This window comes from Agelaius tricolor, unplaced genomic scaffold (genome assembly GCF_023055355.1).
Source record: "Agelaius tricolor isolate 1412-34295 unplaced genomic scaffold, bAgeTri1.0.p SCAF_6, whole genome shotgun sequence".
Taxonomy (NCBI): domain Eukaryota; kingdom Metazoa; phylum Chordata; class Aves; order Passeriformes; family Icteridae; genus Agelaius; species Agelaius tricolor.
The window spans coordinates 51,309,293-51,324,234 of NW_027269266.1; the positions used below are offsets into that span (position 1 = coordinate 51,309,293).

Consider the following 14,942-nt stretch of genomic DNA (forward strand, 5'->3'; position numbering starts at 1 on the left):
TTATGGCAGATCTCTAACACCAAACCAACCTCAAAAATAGTAGTTCAGATTTTCCTGTGGCACAGACCTTTGTAGCTGTTCTGAGTGGCTTTACATTTGCTTCCAGAAAACATTGCTATTGAAGAATGCCTGTGAGGAGTGGGGGGTTGTACTATGCCCTGGGGCCTCCTGTAGTTTTCACACTTGCAAGAGATAGAAGAACAGGGACAATTTTCACTGTATAGATATTTTGGCATGTATTAAAGCAGTTCAAGCACTGCAAAGCAAGTACCCTTGCGGACGTGTGGCCGCAGTAAAGAGCTCCGAAGTCGCAGGATGAAATGAAGAGGCGACCCTCAGTTTCTTCGGGGGGGTGGTTTTATTGGTAGGGAAACGTGCAGGTTCGGTGGAAGAAGCTGAGAGCCCCGAGGCAGGGAAAAAGCCTCGGTTTTACAGAGGGTGGGAGGGGTGAAAGATAGCAAATCAGAGAGGGATCCATTAAGGATTGGCATGATCGGAGAACCCATCAAACACAGTTGCGGGAGGGACCCTGGCCCCTAACCCAATCACTCGACACCCTGGCCCGAACTCTCTAGAAAAAGAGGCAGGGGTGTCGAGTGACAGGCAGGCTGCCAGGGGTGGGGAACAAGAAAGATACATTTGGTAACCAAGACAACTGGGGAGGGGTTTGGGGATTGACACAAACTGGTAACAGGGCAGGACTTTCTGAGAGAACAATGGAGGGAAAACTGAACAAGCATAAAACACACCACAACATACCCTGAGGCCACTAATTGGCAGTAATCGTCTTGAGTGGCCTTACTGGAGACCTCTACCAGCACCTCATGCATCCAGGAATTCCTTTTTAGCTGAGCTGCCTGACCCATGTTGGGTGTAGTGCCAGTTTGTGGTCCTGCTTCCTGGCTGAGCTCAGGATCTGCACTGCAGGGAGCTGTTCTGGATAGAGCCCTCAGCACCATGGTGTAGCTTGTCTCCTGACCTGTCTTTGTCTTGGCTGGCCCAACCCAGACCTGGTTTGTCACTTTGCCTTGTCTCAGGCTCATGATTGACTGTGTTAGTAGCATCTGGCTCTGGTCACTCAGCTCTGGAGTGGCATGGAGTGCATTGCTCATGCGTGGCTCCTGGCTTGCCTTTTCTTAGGGAGCAGCTGGACTTTGCTGCTCCCCAGCACCCTGAACTGGGTATCTTTTCTTTCCATCCCCCCTCCTCAATTCCTAACTCAGTTACATGCATGAATCCACATAAGATAGTTTCATGGACTTTGGGATGATCCTCTAATCCCATCAGTAGAGCACTGAGAGGGTGGTTAAAAGGATCCACAGTCAGCAAGCTCTGTGCTGGCTTACCTACCCAGGGACTTTCACCTCTAGTCATAGCCACACAGCAACATTTCACCTCAAGTTAGCTGTTCCATTAGTACCAAAGAAAGGGATAAGATTTGAATTTGGGCAATCCAGTCTTCCTCTTTGTAAAAAGATTGACAAATGCTTAAGTACAAAAAACAGACTGAAGTATGTAATAGGAGTCCCCATATCTCAGATTTTTTTCCTGGTGGAAAGAATGTGTGATCCTTTCAAGATAATACTAGGTAATGATCTGTGCATGCAGATCATTTTGAAATATGTATAACTTGCTCATGCTTGCCTCATGAACTCTCAGATTCCCATGATCTTCCTTCACCAGTTAAAAAAGGGCTGTATGGGCTGAAAAGGGAATTGCTTTTGATTCAGTTTTTGTGGTGGTTAAAATCTAAACCTACTGCTAGTCAGTCTTCTTGTACAGAGTTCATCTATTGAAGCTGTAAGTAACAAAACAAAATGACACTGTTTTCATGAGTAGTAACTGAAATCCTACAGATAGCTCACCTGTGGTTCAGCAGTGGTCAGAAAAGAGCCCCATTTTTTTAAAAAAGCAGCTTCACACATACTGTGATTTGCCCTACAACCGATGCAATTCACAGCTGCTGAACCAGTGTAACTATGTGAGTTTTTAAGAGTGTGCAGACACCTCTGCAACAATTCATCAAGGAAGTGTCATGACTAATAGGCAAAAATACACCTGTTTGCCCTTACACTGATCTCCCTGTCTCAACACGTGTGTGCCATTCACAAGCTGAGCAGTTGAGATTCCCCAGAGCATCGGAGTTGGGACAGGAAGAAACTGGCAGGCTGGGTGTGGGTGGGGAGTGGGAAGTCCTGTGTTAGATATGGAAGCTGTGTGGCACTCATGATATTTCAGCACCTTAGCAGTGAACAGGAAGGCTTTCTAGACAGGAAGGAGGAGATGCCTTCACAGCTAGCCCTGTTCTCTGTTCCTTCTCATTTATATCAGGGTTGTAGATATAACCAAGGTTACTGAGAAAATAATAAAATCATCCTAATGTGCCAGGATAAAAATTAGTGGTGAAACATAGCCACAGGATCTTTTTTACCTGCAAACCTGGGGACCTTCAGCTGTGTCTTGAAAGTGTGATCAGCTTTGTATGAAATTTGAATTGAGTTTGCAGGGTCTCTAGAAGTAGACACAGAAGTCCTGATTCAGAAAAGAGCAAACATCTGCTTTTCTCCCTCCCTTAAGTGGTCTGAATATGTTGTATAACAGAAGTGCCCTGCACTGGAGAAGATGCAGGGCAAGTTCTGCCTTCCCGTGGTTTACAGGTGAGGCATAAATTGTCAAGCAGTATCACTGAAAATCTCCTTGCCTCTTCTCATGCTGAAGCCTCATTGCATCCCATGAAGTAGCCTCAGACCCAAGACAGAACACCATTCAACAGGATGCATGGCTAGGTTGCAGGATACTGGGCTGAAGGGTCCTGAGTTTGAAGAAGGGTCTCCAGCTTCTTTCCCTGCTCATGACAGCATGGACTAGATGACCTGTACCTTCCAATCCAAACCATTCTATTATTCTATACATGTGAAATAAATATTATGGGGATGGACTGCCACCCACATCTGGAGATTTGATTTGTCACTGAATGAGAATCTTCAGAGCCACCCCTGGGCTGTACTTTTTGCTGCTTACAGGATGGAGGTTATTCCAACAATGAGGTTGCAAAGCAACAGTAAGGGTGTTTGACCTTTCTAAAAGCTGCATTTTAGTTTGAAGGATGGAGTTAATACTTGTGAAAGATGTTCACAGTTAAATTTAATCACAGAGGGAAAGAAAAGGTATGTGATGTTTATTAGAATAAATCAGGATGACTCAAATTGTAGGCCTGAGAACAGACGAAGAAGGCATGAGGGAAAATGGGTCTGTAGGGAAAGGGGAGTCTGGGAATACAGAGGAAGGAGAGAAGTCCAGGCTGAAAGTGACCCCAGAAGTTAGCAGCATGTTAAAATCAGATGCTTGAGAGAAATTAGGTAACATCAGAGTCCAGAGCTGGGAATTATTTCTGGAATCTGATGACTCCTTATTTCTGCCTGAGATAATACTGTTTATATGCCTGCTGTTGATTGATGTTACCCAGGTCAGTGTCCTTTCCCTAGCATCCTAGGAAAACTGAGGAGCTCAGAAGAAGAGAAAGAGGCAGGGCTGAGGAGGAGAAGAGCAGCTGAGTCCTGGTGTCCTTGAATGGCTCTTGCAGGATCTGGAGGGAGAAGCTGACAGCCTGGCTCTTAATCTTGCTCCTGCGGCAGCATCTGGCTGTTGGCCAGCTGGAGAGTGAATCACTGAGGCCGATACAGACTTTCAGCCTTCTTGCATAAGCATTTAAACAGTTTTCTGTTCAATATGCACCAGATAAGGCCAGGGTCCCAGCCAGTCTGCATGCTCTTCGTGTTTCTAAATATGAGTTGGGATCACATTTAAAAAGAATCTCTCGTAAAATGACATCAAGACTTCCTTTCTTTGTTACTCTTGTATTAAATTTGCTGTACTACTCTATTTTTCTCACTGCCAGGATAGGAAATTCACTCTGTAATGTGATACCCAGCTGTAGTACTTTTGCTTCCTACATCACCATGATTTTTAAAGCTCTTGCCAACCAATCTTGGCCTCATAGGGGATCAGGAGACAACAAATATTTCACATCTGGTGTGGTTTCATAGTACCAAGGTGAAAGATGCACTTCCACTGTAAAACAAAGTTTTACTTTAGAACCATGCAGACAAAAAGTTCTCTGAGTAAAGGAGATGTCTGTTTTGCGCAGTGGTGGAAAGTAGCCTCTGGTTTCAGGTTCTCAGTGCATTTCAAATATGCTAAAAGCATGATAGTGAGTGGTTTAGCTTTATGTGGGTCATTTGCTCGGGTGCCAGACTGCACTGTTGGTACCTGCTGCTAGCACAAAATGCAGCTTCCTAACAAACTTTGGAGCTAGGAGATATTTTCATACAGGAAGGCTAAACTGGCTTACCTTGCAGAAAGCTGTTGGAGGGCAAGAAACACAAAAAAGGTCAGATAGGAAAGGGAAAAGAGGGAGAAAAACACATCAGGAGAAATCTTCATTCCTCAGATTTTACAAGCCCTCATGGATTTAGTGGCAGGGAAGCTGGCGTCATGTTAGGAATTCATGACTTTGATCACTGTCCCACTCATATGCTTGCATTTCTGAGCTGATGGCAGAGCAGAATTGGCTCCTGTGTAAGATTATGTTCTGTTGGCCTTTTAGGTGATGACAACTACTTCCATTGATCATGATATGTGTATGTTAAAGGGAAAAAAATACATTTCTTGTTTGATTACTCTTTGTAAGCCAACAGCATCAAAGGAGCAGGCTGCCCTCACTGCTCTCACAGCTGCTCCCTGTGTCTGTGCTGTATATATGCTAAATTAATTGGAAAAACAGGGACAAAAAGGTGTTTAGTTCGGGTCGGCCAGTTGGACTACAGCAAATGCATGACAGGCGTAATCATTGTCTTTCGCCAAAGAGCAGGTTGGCAAGGGCAAGCACTCCAGCCCTTTGTGATGAAATTTGAACTTTTTCCAGTGCCTTTGGAGATGGGATGCTGTGAGAGAAAAGTCTCCAAGCAGAGCCCAGACACTGTCCTATCAACAGGATGGGATGATGGGGAGGTTATGGCGGGTTATTTGTCTTTTGTCAGCTTTAAACCTTGGTTCATCGCACCAAGGCTTGAGAGGGCATGAGAGGGCACCAAGCTTTCCCTTCACAAAAATGATGCAGTTAATTAATGGGGTCTTGATAAAAAACATTGGTCACTGGAGCCATGCTAAAAACACACATATGCAGCAGTCTTTCTTACTCTGCTGCCAAGTTCTGTGCATTTTTCATGGGAAGGGACAGCAACAACAAAATTAAAATGCTCCAAAGAACCCATCTGTCTTAATGGCTTGCAAAGTTTGGGACTCTTGAAGTGATTTCTGTATAAACATGCCATCTCGCACTTTAAGAAAGAGTAAGCTGGCAAATGAAGGGCATGGTTGCAGGTGTGGCTCTCAAAGCATCTTTTTCAATAGGCACATGGTTTTGAAGATGTAAATGATTCTGAATCTCTGTATGTATTTCATATTGCACTAAGAATTACTGTGTGATACAGTGTGCATATTTTGCACTAATTGAAATTATTTTCTCCTTAACTGCTTGGGGAAAGGTATTGAGGTGCGTAAACATTAAGCCAAATATAAAGTCATGGTAAAATTGGTCAGAGAAATGTTGCTAATAATGGGGACAGAGAAGAATTAATTTCCCAACCTTTTTCTTTGCAGGCAGTTGACTTCAGTACATGTGCAACCCAGTTGCTATTCTTCAAGAAACAAGTGTTTTACCTTTATAGTATTTTTCTTTATTGTATAGATAACCTGGCTGGTTTTGTTTTTCTTCCTTTTGTTTCTTCCAGGCCTTCTGCCTTATCTAGTAGCCCAACATACTCAGAGCTTCCATTCCTTAGAATTTCCCCGCACCGAAATCCTGCTGCAACATCAGAGTCTCCCTTCAGCACCCCTCACCCATACATTAACCCCTACATGGACTACATCAGGTCCCTGCACAGCAGCCCATCCCTCTCCATGATCTCGGCAGCCCGCGGACTCAGCCCAACAGACGGTGGGTTAAGACAGGCTTCCTGTTTTCTGTCATTGTAGCAACTTAAGTTATATTAATCTTGTCAACATTTTTCCCCCCTGTTCAAAGCAGCTTCACCAGGTTTGTCAGACATATTCATTATGTCATAAATGTTTCAATACTTCATCAGCCGATGATGGCTCATTTGTACATCTCACAAATGTTGAAACTTCAGGGAGAAGAAAAAAAAAAGCTGCCTCATTCAAAATTTATGCTGGAAGGGTGGTGTATGTCTTGTGATATCTTTTGTTTGTGGGGCTGACATGGGGTGTAATTCTGATCTCCCAAAAATCCATTGTACCTGTTCTGAACTGAGTCAGATTCTTTATGAGTGCACGCCAGTGTATAACCATGGAGTTCTTCAGGCATAAAAGGTTTGTTAATTGAAATAGTATTTTTCAATCATATAAAGCATGCACTGACTAGTTCCATTTAGTCAATAGTTCTGTTAAAGTTTTGTAGAATTACTTCAGTTTATCCTAGCCAACAATATGGACAAATGAAATGATGCTTATGTAGAAGTGGCTGATGATCAAGATTGTCCCTTTTAATCTAAATGGTGGACAGTATTCTTGATATTCAGTGCTTTAGGTCTTGGTATAACCATGGCTTTTACTTTTCAGGCTACTTGGGCTGAAGTGAACTCCTGTGATCACTCTTGTCATTATTCTAGCACATGTCCTATTCATTTGAGTGGGAATTTTGCCAAAGTGAGCCATCAACAGAGTTGCAAAAAAAAGCTGTCTTGTTAATAGTAGGTTTTTCAATAGTGGGTAAGCATAAACAGTTTGACATTTCAAAATTGTAGCATTTACTGAAGAGAACTAAAATATAACATACTCAGAATCAGCTATGTAGAGAAAGGTAATTAAACTGGTACTTTAACTATGGGAAAGATCTTCCCAGTGAATTCAGAAACTTACCAGAGTTAAACTGCCTTTAGCTGAATTTGAAAAATGAGCAGTGCACCCTATCCAAACGGATAACTAATTAATCCTCGTTTATAAGAATATATACCTTTACAGTTAATCCATTAGTTATGGGCACATATTCTTATGAGAATAAATTTTAATGACCTATTGTCAGTCAAGGTATATGGCATGCACGTAGGGCTTTCTTAGCAGCACTTTGGATGTTGCATGAATTCTTCCTGATTCTACCCTTTTTGTTTTAGCAGAAGTATTTTTTTGAAAAAAACACATTCAAGAAAAAAATTTGAATTGTCAGAAAGGCAAGTTTTAACTTTAGGAGCTTTGGAGCTTTAGATACAGGACAAAAATGATAGAGCTATAAAGTAATGGCATATATTGGGAAAACTCTTGTAGTGTACATCTGGGCTTTTCCACAGGAGCTAATGTGCAGAATACCTTGCTATCTTCAATACTCTTCAGGTTCCATTCCTGCAGAATTTCATTTATGCTTAAGGTATGTTCCAGTGGCACATAAAGGAAGGTGTGAATGACCTATCACCACCTATGACATAAAGCTGTATACAGTCTTGGTCTCAGGTGTACCACACTGGATTCACTTGCAAAGATGTAGGCACATAGTGTTCTCTGACCCAGCACCCAACTGATGCTCCAGAAACATCCAGAGATGTCACAGGTTAGAATTTGGTTGCAGATTCTGGCACCTAAATGTAGATGTGTACAGTATAGAAATGTGTGATCTTTCTGTGTTGTTCTGCCATTGTAGTCCAGTGAGTTGTAGGTAGTGAAGCCCCAAGGAACTATTCAGTTCCCCAGCAAATGGTCACTTGGTATGTTAGCAGTTAAGTCTGGAGCTCTGTCATAATTATGATGGTGCTAAGGTTCATCTGCCTACAGTGCAGGTGTTTGGTGTCAGTTCAGGTCTGTGAAATACCCTACCTCAACTCCACCTGCCACCTCAGAAAGACAGATTTCTCCCACCTGCCTATGTAGCTTGGATTCCCAGGCTTTCAGAGGGCATGAGACACTCAGGTGTGGACAGTACAGCTGAGTACACTCTCTCTTAATGCTCATCCCCTGAGTTTTGCTTGCTGACTGTATACACAGCCTTAATCTGTCATAAGTACATGCTAAATTGACTAGCTTAAGCATCTCTCTTCAGGTTTTAAACAAATACATGTTACTAAACTTCCTGTAGGCTCACAGCTCATCTTTGATCAGTTGCCACAGCCCTAGTGTTGGCAGCATCCAATGAGAATACAGTAACTTGATTGAGGCATTGAAGATATCTCAATCAAACAGCATGCTGTTGAAAAGCTGCAGGTTTGTTCCCTGGAATCCATAGTCTGTTGTATGATCAATCAGGTATACAATAAAATGCCTTTTTTCAGATGTGGGTTCCTGGGATCAGAGAATCTAAATCATGGCTGGAGCATTTCTAGAATGCAAATGAAACACTCCTGTGGTTTAAAGGGGTACATGCACATAATGTGGTAATAACATAAAGGACACCGTGGCTTAAGAGATATAGCATTTGAACTATGAAACCTTGGAAGTTGTTACTGCTCTTCTGAAAGCCATAGTGAGATTTCTGTTGCTGCCTAATTGCTTTAGGGCAGTTAGATAATTAGATCAATGTACTATTGGGCTCAGTCTGTCAACTCACACATCTGAGGATGGCCAGGAGCCAGAACAATCTGGAACATAACTCTTGTCACTTCTCCTTAGCCAGCAGATTTCGTGGGTCAGGGGTAGCTGAGGACTTCTCAGAGGAATTGGAGCAAGGGTAAGGATGGAGTTGTTGGTGTGTGTAGAGGAAAGTGCTCAAATGGAGCTCAGCTGTGCCTTCTGTGCAGGAGCAAATGCCTCCACTTATAGTAAAACGGGAACAAAGCTGAAGCTACCGGGGAACAAACAGGAAAAAGTTCAGGGCTATGGGTCTTCCCATTTACCCTTCATTTGCCCTTGATGCAATACATCATTTACTAGGCTAATTTTTTATGTCTGAGGGAGGTAGTAAAGAATAATCTTTTAAGAGCACCAGAACATTTCTTGGCATATGGAACATTTAGTAATTATGTGTTCACTACATTTTTTGCAGCAGTTAATTTTAAAGTTTGCAGCCAATGTTACTGTTAGTTAACCCAGACACTTATGTCAGAAAGCTCAGGAAGTATTTTCAGTCTGTCTGGAAATATACCATGGTTGCCTACTACTGTAAAACTTTAAAATCAGTGATTCAGTGTGAGTTACACATCTCTTAAAATTTGGTCTGAATAATTTCTTTACCATTTCACAGAAAGTGGAAAGATTGCAATTAATTGTGAAATCAATTTGTAACTCGGAAAAAATACCAACAACTTTTGTAATTCGGAAAAAATACCAACAACTTTTATTCTATCTCAGCTCATTTTTATGCCATGCCTAGATGTATGTTTGACATACATCTATTTTTCATCACCCTTTCTTATATGTTATATTTAACATTTTAACATCAAAAGCACATTCTTTCATTTTATTTGATAGTAATAAAGGCAGACTGTACACTTCAGCAATCTGTTGCTGAATTAACTTTTCTCCAAATTCCAATGCCTTGTTTATGTTTAAAAGAACATTAAAAGTGTAAATCTTGAGTCTTTGTTTATAAGGTTTGCATTTAGGATCTGATTTTTCTAATGAAAATATAAATTATCTTTAGCTTTGTGTAGGTGACAATATTCAGAGAATTTCAGCCCAACATTTTGTTTTCATTCAAGATTCAGCTGCTGAGATTAAAGAAAATCTCATTGAATGATATGAAAGAGTATAAAAATAATCTAGTGTACCAGCTTGGGGTGCAGCCCATTAACCTAAGGAACCCTAAGTGTTTTAGGCAAGCTTGCATACCATCTTGTGGTGACCAGAGTGTAAACAGTTTTGCAAGTGGGACAGGGAGAGACCGGAGAGAAGGGCTCTGGTTAACCTCAAGTTTCATGGCAGGTCAGGGTCAGGGTCAAGGAGAGGGAGCCCAGCTTATTTTATGAGTACATCTTACACAAACTCATGAAATGACCCTCTACCTTCAATAGCATCTGAAGCCTGCTGAGAGGAGATGATCTTAGAGTGCTGTCAACTTTTTGTATTTGTCCAGGGTTTCCCATTAGTTGACAACCTGCTTGAAAATGGGAGGGGAACAGGAAGCTCTCATGTTATTTTTATAAGAGAACGGCTAATACAAGTCATTATCAGAGGACTGCATCACGATAACCTCACTGATGGGATGTAGAGTCTATTCAGTCTGTGGTTTTGACTCTGCAAATAGACTTGTGTGTCAAGTACATTTATACATGAACTTTGAAGGCTGGGATGGTCACATTTATTGACTTCAGTCTGTCCTCCTAAAAAACTGACCGTGTGTTGTTAATGGACAGCTATTATTTGTCCTGGAATCATGCTTTATCCCTGTTTGCTCCTAAACATAGACACAGAGGGACATGGTGAGGGAAAATCTTCTAGTCCCCTAAGTAGAGAATCCAGATACCTGAATGCTTATGGAAGTTCAGCAGCCCTGTTACCTTAGAGATGGATTCCTTTGAACCAGGGATGAGGTAAATGTGAATAAAATGCTAGGAAGGCTCTCCTGCTTTTTTATGTCACTAAATAAATCATACTAGTTTCCATTGCTGTCAGCCTGTCACTATTTGAGTCACTTAATAATAAATACAAAAATATGAGATCACCAAGCTCATTAATACTTTAGGTCTTGCTGGTTTTTTGAATGGTGTCTTTATAGTACCATTGCTTGAAATATATTGACCAGTGGTGTCATAGTGCAGACGTTGCATTACATTAAAAAATAAACAAGCGTTTTTAATGGCCAGAGAAACTGCAATGTGATAAAACTTTCCTTCTTGTTTATCTTACGTCATTAACGGTACTTTTATGTTGTTTTTTTTAGCTCCACACGCTGGCGTCAGTCCAGCTGAATATTATCATCAGATGGCTCTGTTGGCAGGCCAGCGCAGCCCGTACGCAGACATCATTCCTTCAGCTGCCACTGCGGGAGCCGGGGCTCTGCATATGGAATATCTTCATGCCATGGATAGTGAGTGGTATTTTCTAGAAATATAGATAGTCCTACAAAGGGAGCCACGTGGGCTGTTCGTAGCCTGACCCAAAAGGCCTCCGTGCTGATAGAGAAGTGGGAGTCAACATAAGCCTGCTCATGAGGCTGGAGGGCCAGAGAATTGATTGCCGAAGGCACAAGGGTTATGTCAAGCCTAAAAGTAAACTTTGAAAGAAAGTAGGGAGAGGAGCAGGACTGCTCCTGAAAACAGGTTATAAATTTTATTTCTAGCAGGGCTTGAGTGCTTTTGAAAATGTCCTTTTCTATTTGCAATCAGTAACTCACTTTCATAGTTGGGCTGAGTATTTCCCTGATGAGCTCTCTGTTAACAGAAGGTTTACATCTGTTTTTCTGTTAGGAGAGCATGCCCTGCACCTTTCAGAGAGTGCTAGCTGCACTTAAAAGTTGCGTATCACAGACCAATAGACCAGCGACCACTTGTAAAGTGAAGCAGTTTGCTGAATTCTTAAGGATCCCAACTTAGTTTTCCATAACATTTCCATAATATTAAGAGCTTTCTTTATCCACTCAGTATCTTTCAGTCCTCTAATCTGTCTCTGTTTCTCTGTTGAAGGAGGAAAAGAGAGGACCCCATTGCAAACTACTTGCTACTGCTTCTTTTATCAACCAGAAGGGATTACGCAGAGCATTCCCCTCAAGTCATAGATGCTTACATGCTTTTCAGGATGTACTCTGTTCCTTCTGATGAGGGCAATAAAAAATGATGGCAAGAAAAGGTGGTGATGTTGACTTTTGCTTGGTAGTACAGACCAATACAATAGTGTTAGGCAACCTTATTTTCCTGTAGAATTTTAAACTTTTTGTTAACATGCGATTTCTTCTTCATGCTGTTGGCTGCACACCATAGTTGGTGATCTCAAGGAGCATGGGTGTTGGCAGGTTTACCTCTGGAAGGCATAGGAATATCTAGCCCTGCAGAATACATGCTTTGGAGTGTGAAGTACTTGACTGACCAATAATTTTTATAAGAGTCAGGCAAGACAGATAGTTGTGAAACTGTGCAGGAAAGATTTTTTTCATTCTGTTTCCTTGCTAATGAAGGATTTTTAAAATTAATTTTCTATTATCAGTCTCACTGCACCAGTAACATGCATAAAGAATTTACAGTAACATACCTTGAGCACACTGCAGAAACATAATAAAGTCACAAAAGTAGTCTGGACTTAAATCAGAAATTACTGTGCAGCCTTGGTACTTGAAAACTCAAGAATATGATACTTCCTGATTTGGATTCTGAGAGATAGGGAGAGATGAGGCACACTGCTAAAGCGCAGAATGCCTATTGATAATACCTTGCAGAATGGAAATGCTGTTACACGTGGTTCAGGTGATGTAAATTTGCTGCTGTGTTCCAGCTGCAAGGACAAATCCCCAGCTTGCATGAATGGGCACATCTTCCTTGAAAAGGATCATAGAATCCTAGAATAGTTTGGGTTGTAAGGGAACTTTAAAGGTCATCTACTCAAACTTCACTTGCAATGAGCAGGGATATTTTAAATTTTCAAGGGGTTTGCTTCCTACTGTGAGAGAGTGTGTCTGAATGCACGTAAGTAGCAGTACCAGACCACATTCTTGGATGCAGATTTGATCTAATGGGTTTATTCAGCCTTTAGAAAGGTAGATACCCATATATACACCAGAAAACTTGAGAAAACCAGAAGATTTTGCAGTACTCATACAAATAATGGCATTTGCAGAAGGATCTTCATGTGTTAGTAGAGATTGTGTATGTTGTGATCTACATAGAATTCCATATTTTGCATCCCAAGAATGTTTCCACTTCTTACTTAACAGGAAATGTTTTGACCTTTGCCCATAATTTCATCCCATTCATAAAAGGTGCCTAAACACCATCTTTAATAAGGATGTTTGTGTTCACCAGCTTTGACTAAGATACATTTGAAATGCACACTTTAATTTGTTTTGTGTTTGTTTTGAAAAATTAAGATCACACATTTGAGAGTAATTATACCAGCAACTTTTCAATTAGGCATTTTTTCAGAGTTAGAGACAAAACCTGCACTATTATGCAAATGGGTTATTTTTAAACAGTAAATAGAGAATTAAAATAAGAGTGAATCCCAGTAAGGTCACTCAGCTCACCTTCTGTATTTGATGAGAATGTGTTTAGTCAGGCAATAGCTGCTTTTATCTAAATAGAGTATGAAGTTACCCTTTTACTTTGTAAAAACTAATTAAAACTATCTTAACTTGCATGGGTATACAGTAAATTAATTGTCATTAAGTAGGAATCTGAATGTCCTATCATTCATCATGCTAAAGAAAACCCCTTTCTTCTTTGTCAGATTTTTAGATTAGAAACAAGAACAAAACAATTAGCAGGAAGCTGATATTAAGACTTCATAAAAATCCCCAGTAAGAATGCCCGTGTATGCGTTTAATAACAAAGTACAGCGATCAATGGGAAGCAGTGCCATTTGTTTGGATCTTTCTTCTTAAAGATTTGTGTGGTGATCTTAAAAGTAGTCTTTTGCCTTTGCCCAGTCTTGTCAAAGGAAGCAGAAGACACATGAGTAGTTTCCCTCATTATCTGCTATCAAATTCTGAGCAAGTTGACTCAACTGACTGAAAGGCTGCTGCTCATTTATCCCACACAGAAACCAAATAGGTACAAGCAAGACATTGTTCTTCTTTTGTGAAGCAAGTCTGTCTCCTAATTGTGGGCTTATACAGCATCTAGCACAGAAATTTGGAATCTCTACCCCCTCCTATAGTGCAGATAACAATTCCAACACCAGCATACGCTGACTTCCAAAGTGTGTTACATACAGTATATGCAGTTTGGGGTCTTCTGTTTTGCTCTGTGATGCTGAAACACTGATTTCAAATGGGGATTATAAGACTGGGAGGATTGTTAATCAGAGGTTAAATCTTACCCAAGGAGCAGTAGACTTCTTGAAGCTCTGAACTTCACTGTCCATGAACTGTCTAATACATTGCAGAAGAATAAAACCAAGATTATGCTTGCTTAATTGTAATTCTTCTTCCTCCTGTCCTGAGTGGCATGAAAACTGGACCAAAATTTTCTCTGCTGCTATTAAGCTTTCCTTCATTTTTGGTGGCCAGAGACCCTGAGCAAGCCTTACCATCTTCTTACCTGTTCTAGGAAAGTCAGATTTATCTGTTACCTTTAAGTGTAGCATCTAAAAAGGGGCGTAGTAGATGTGGAAGTTACTGACATCACCACAGTAGCAACAGCTGAAATTGTGCCTGTAAAGATGTTGAATTCCAAAACTGTCTTTAAGCACTATAACAATTTTAATTTGGGTCGATAGGTGCATTTTTCACTTGGGGAGTATGTTCTACTCCCCTAAATGAAGTTCAGTGGAACACAAGCATGTTCCCTGAGGTTTCAAGATTCCAAATTAATAATATCCTCACTCAGATTTACTTTTGTCTATCCTCACTCAGAATAGGAGGTTTCTCTTTTTTAAAGGTATTTGATAATGACCTACTCCTTTTGGCATTAGAGACTCTGACCCAGCTGACCTAAAGAGCTGGGGTGCATTGACCTTGGTTGGATGACAGATGCCCCCCAAACTGCTCCATCAGTCCCTCTTCTCAGCTGGATGTGGGAGAGAAAAATAGATGGAAAACGACACGTAGGTTGAGATAAGGCAGTTTACTCAGGCAAAAGCGAAAGATTGCATGTGCAGAAGCAAAGAGAAAACAAAAATTTTTATTCTCTACTTCCCACCAGCAAGCAATGTCCATCCACTTCCTGGGAAGCAGGGCTCCAGCACACGGAGGGGTTGCTCTGGAAGGCAACCATTGTAATTAATGAATGCTCCCTCACCCCCTCCTTTTCTTAGCCTTTATGTCTGAGCTGACATCATATGGTGTGGAATAT

General features: G+C 41.1%; 1 protein-coding gene and 1 long non-coding RNA gene across 12 annotated transcripts in view; one reads left to right on the top strand and one right to left on the bottom strand.

Moving 5' to 3' along the window:
- Positions 1-14,942, bottom strand: part of LOC139591291 (uncharacterized) — a 258,419-nt gene that overhangs the window by 177,673 nt on the left and 65,804 nt on the right. The gene's annotated exons all lie outside the window — the stretch shown is intronic.
- Positions 1-14,942, top strand: part of GLI3 (GLI family zinc finger 3) — a 206,433-nt gene that overhangs the window by 129,362 nt on the left and 62,129 nt on the right. For all 5 annotated transcript variants that reach the window (XM_071429792.1, XM_071429795.1, XM_071429793.1 and 2 more), the window contains 2 exons: positions 5,793-5,998; positions 10,883-11,029. In XM_071429792.1, the coding sequence (XP_071285893.1) occupies positions 5,793-5,998; positions 10,883-11,029 (353 nt within the window). The remainder of the gene's footprint in view (positions 1-5,792; positions 5,999-10,882; positions 11,030-14,942) is intronic.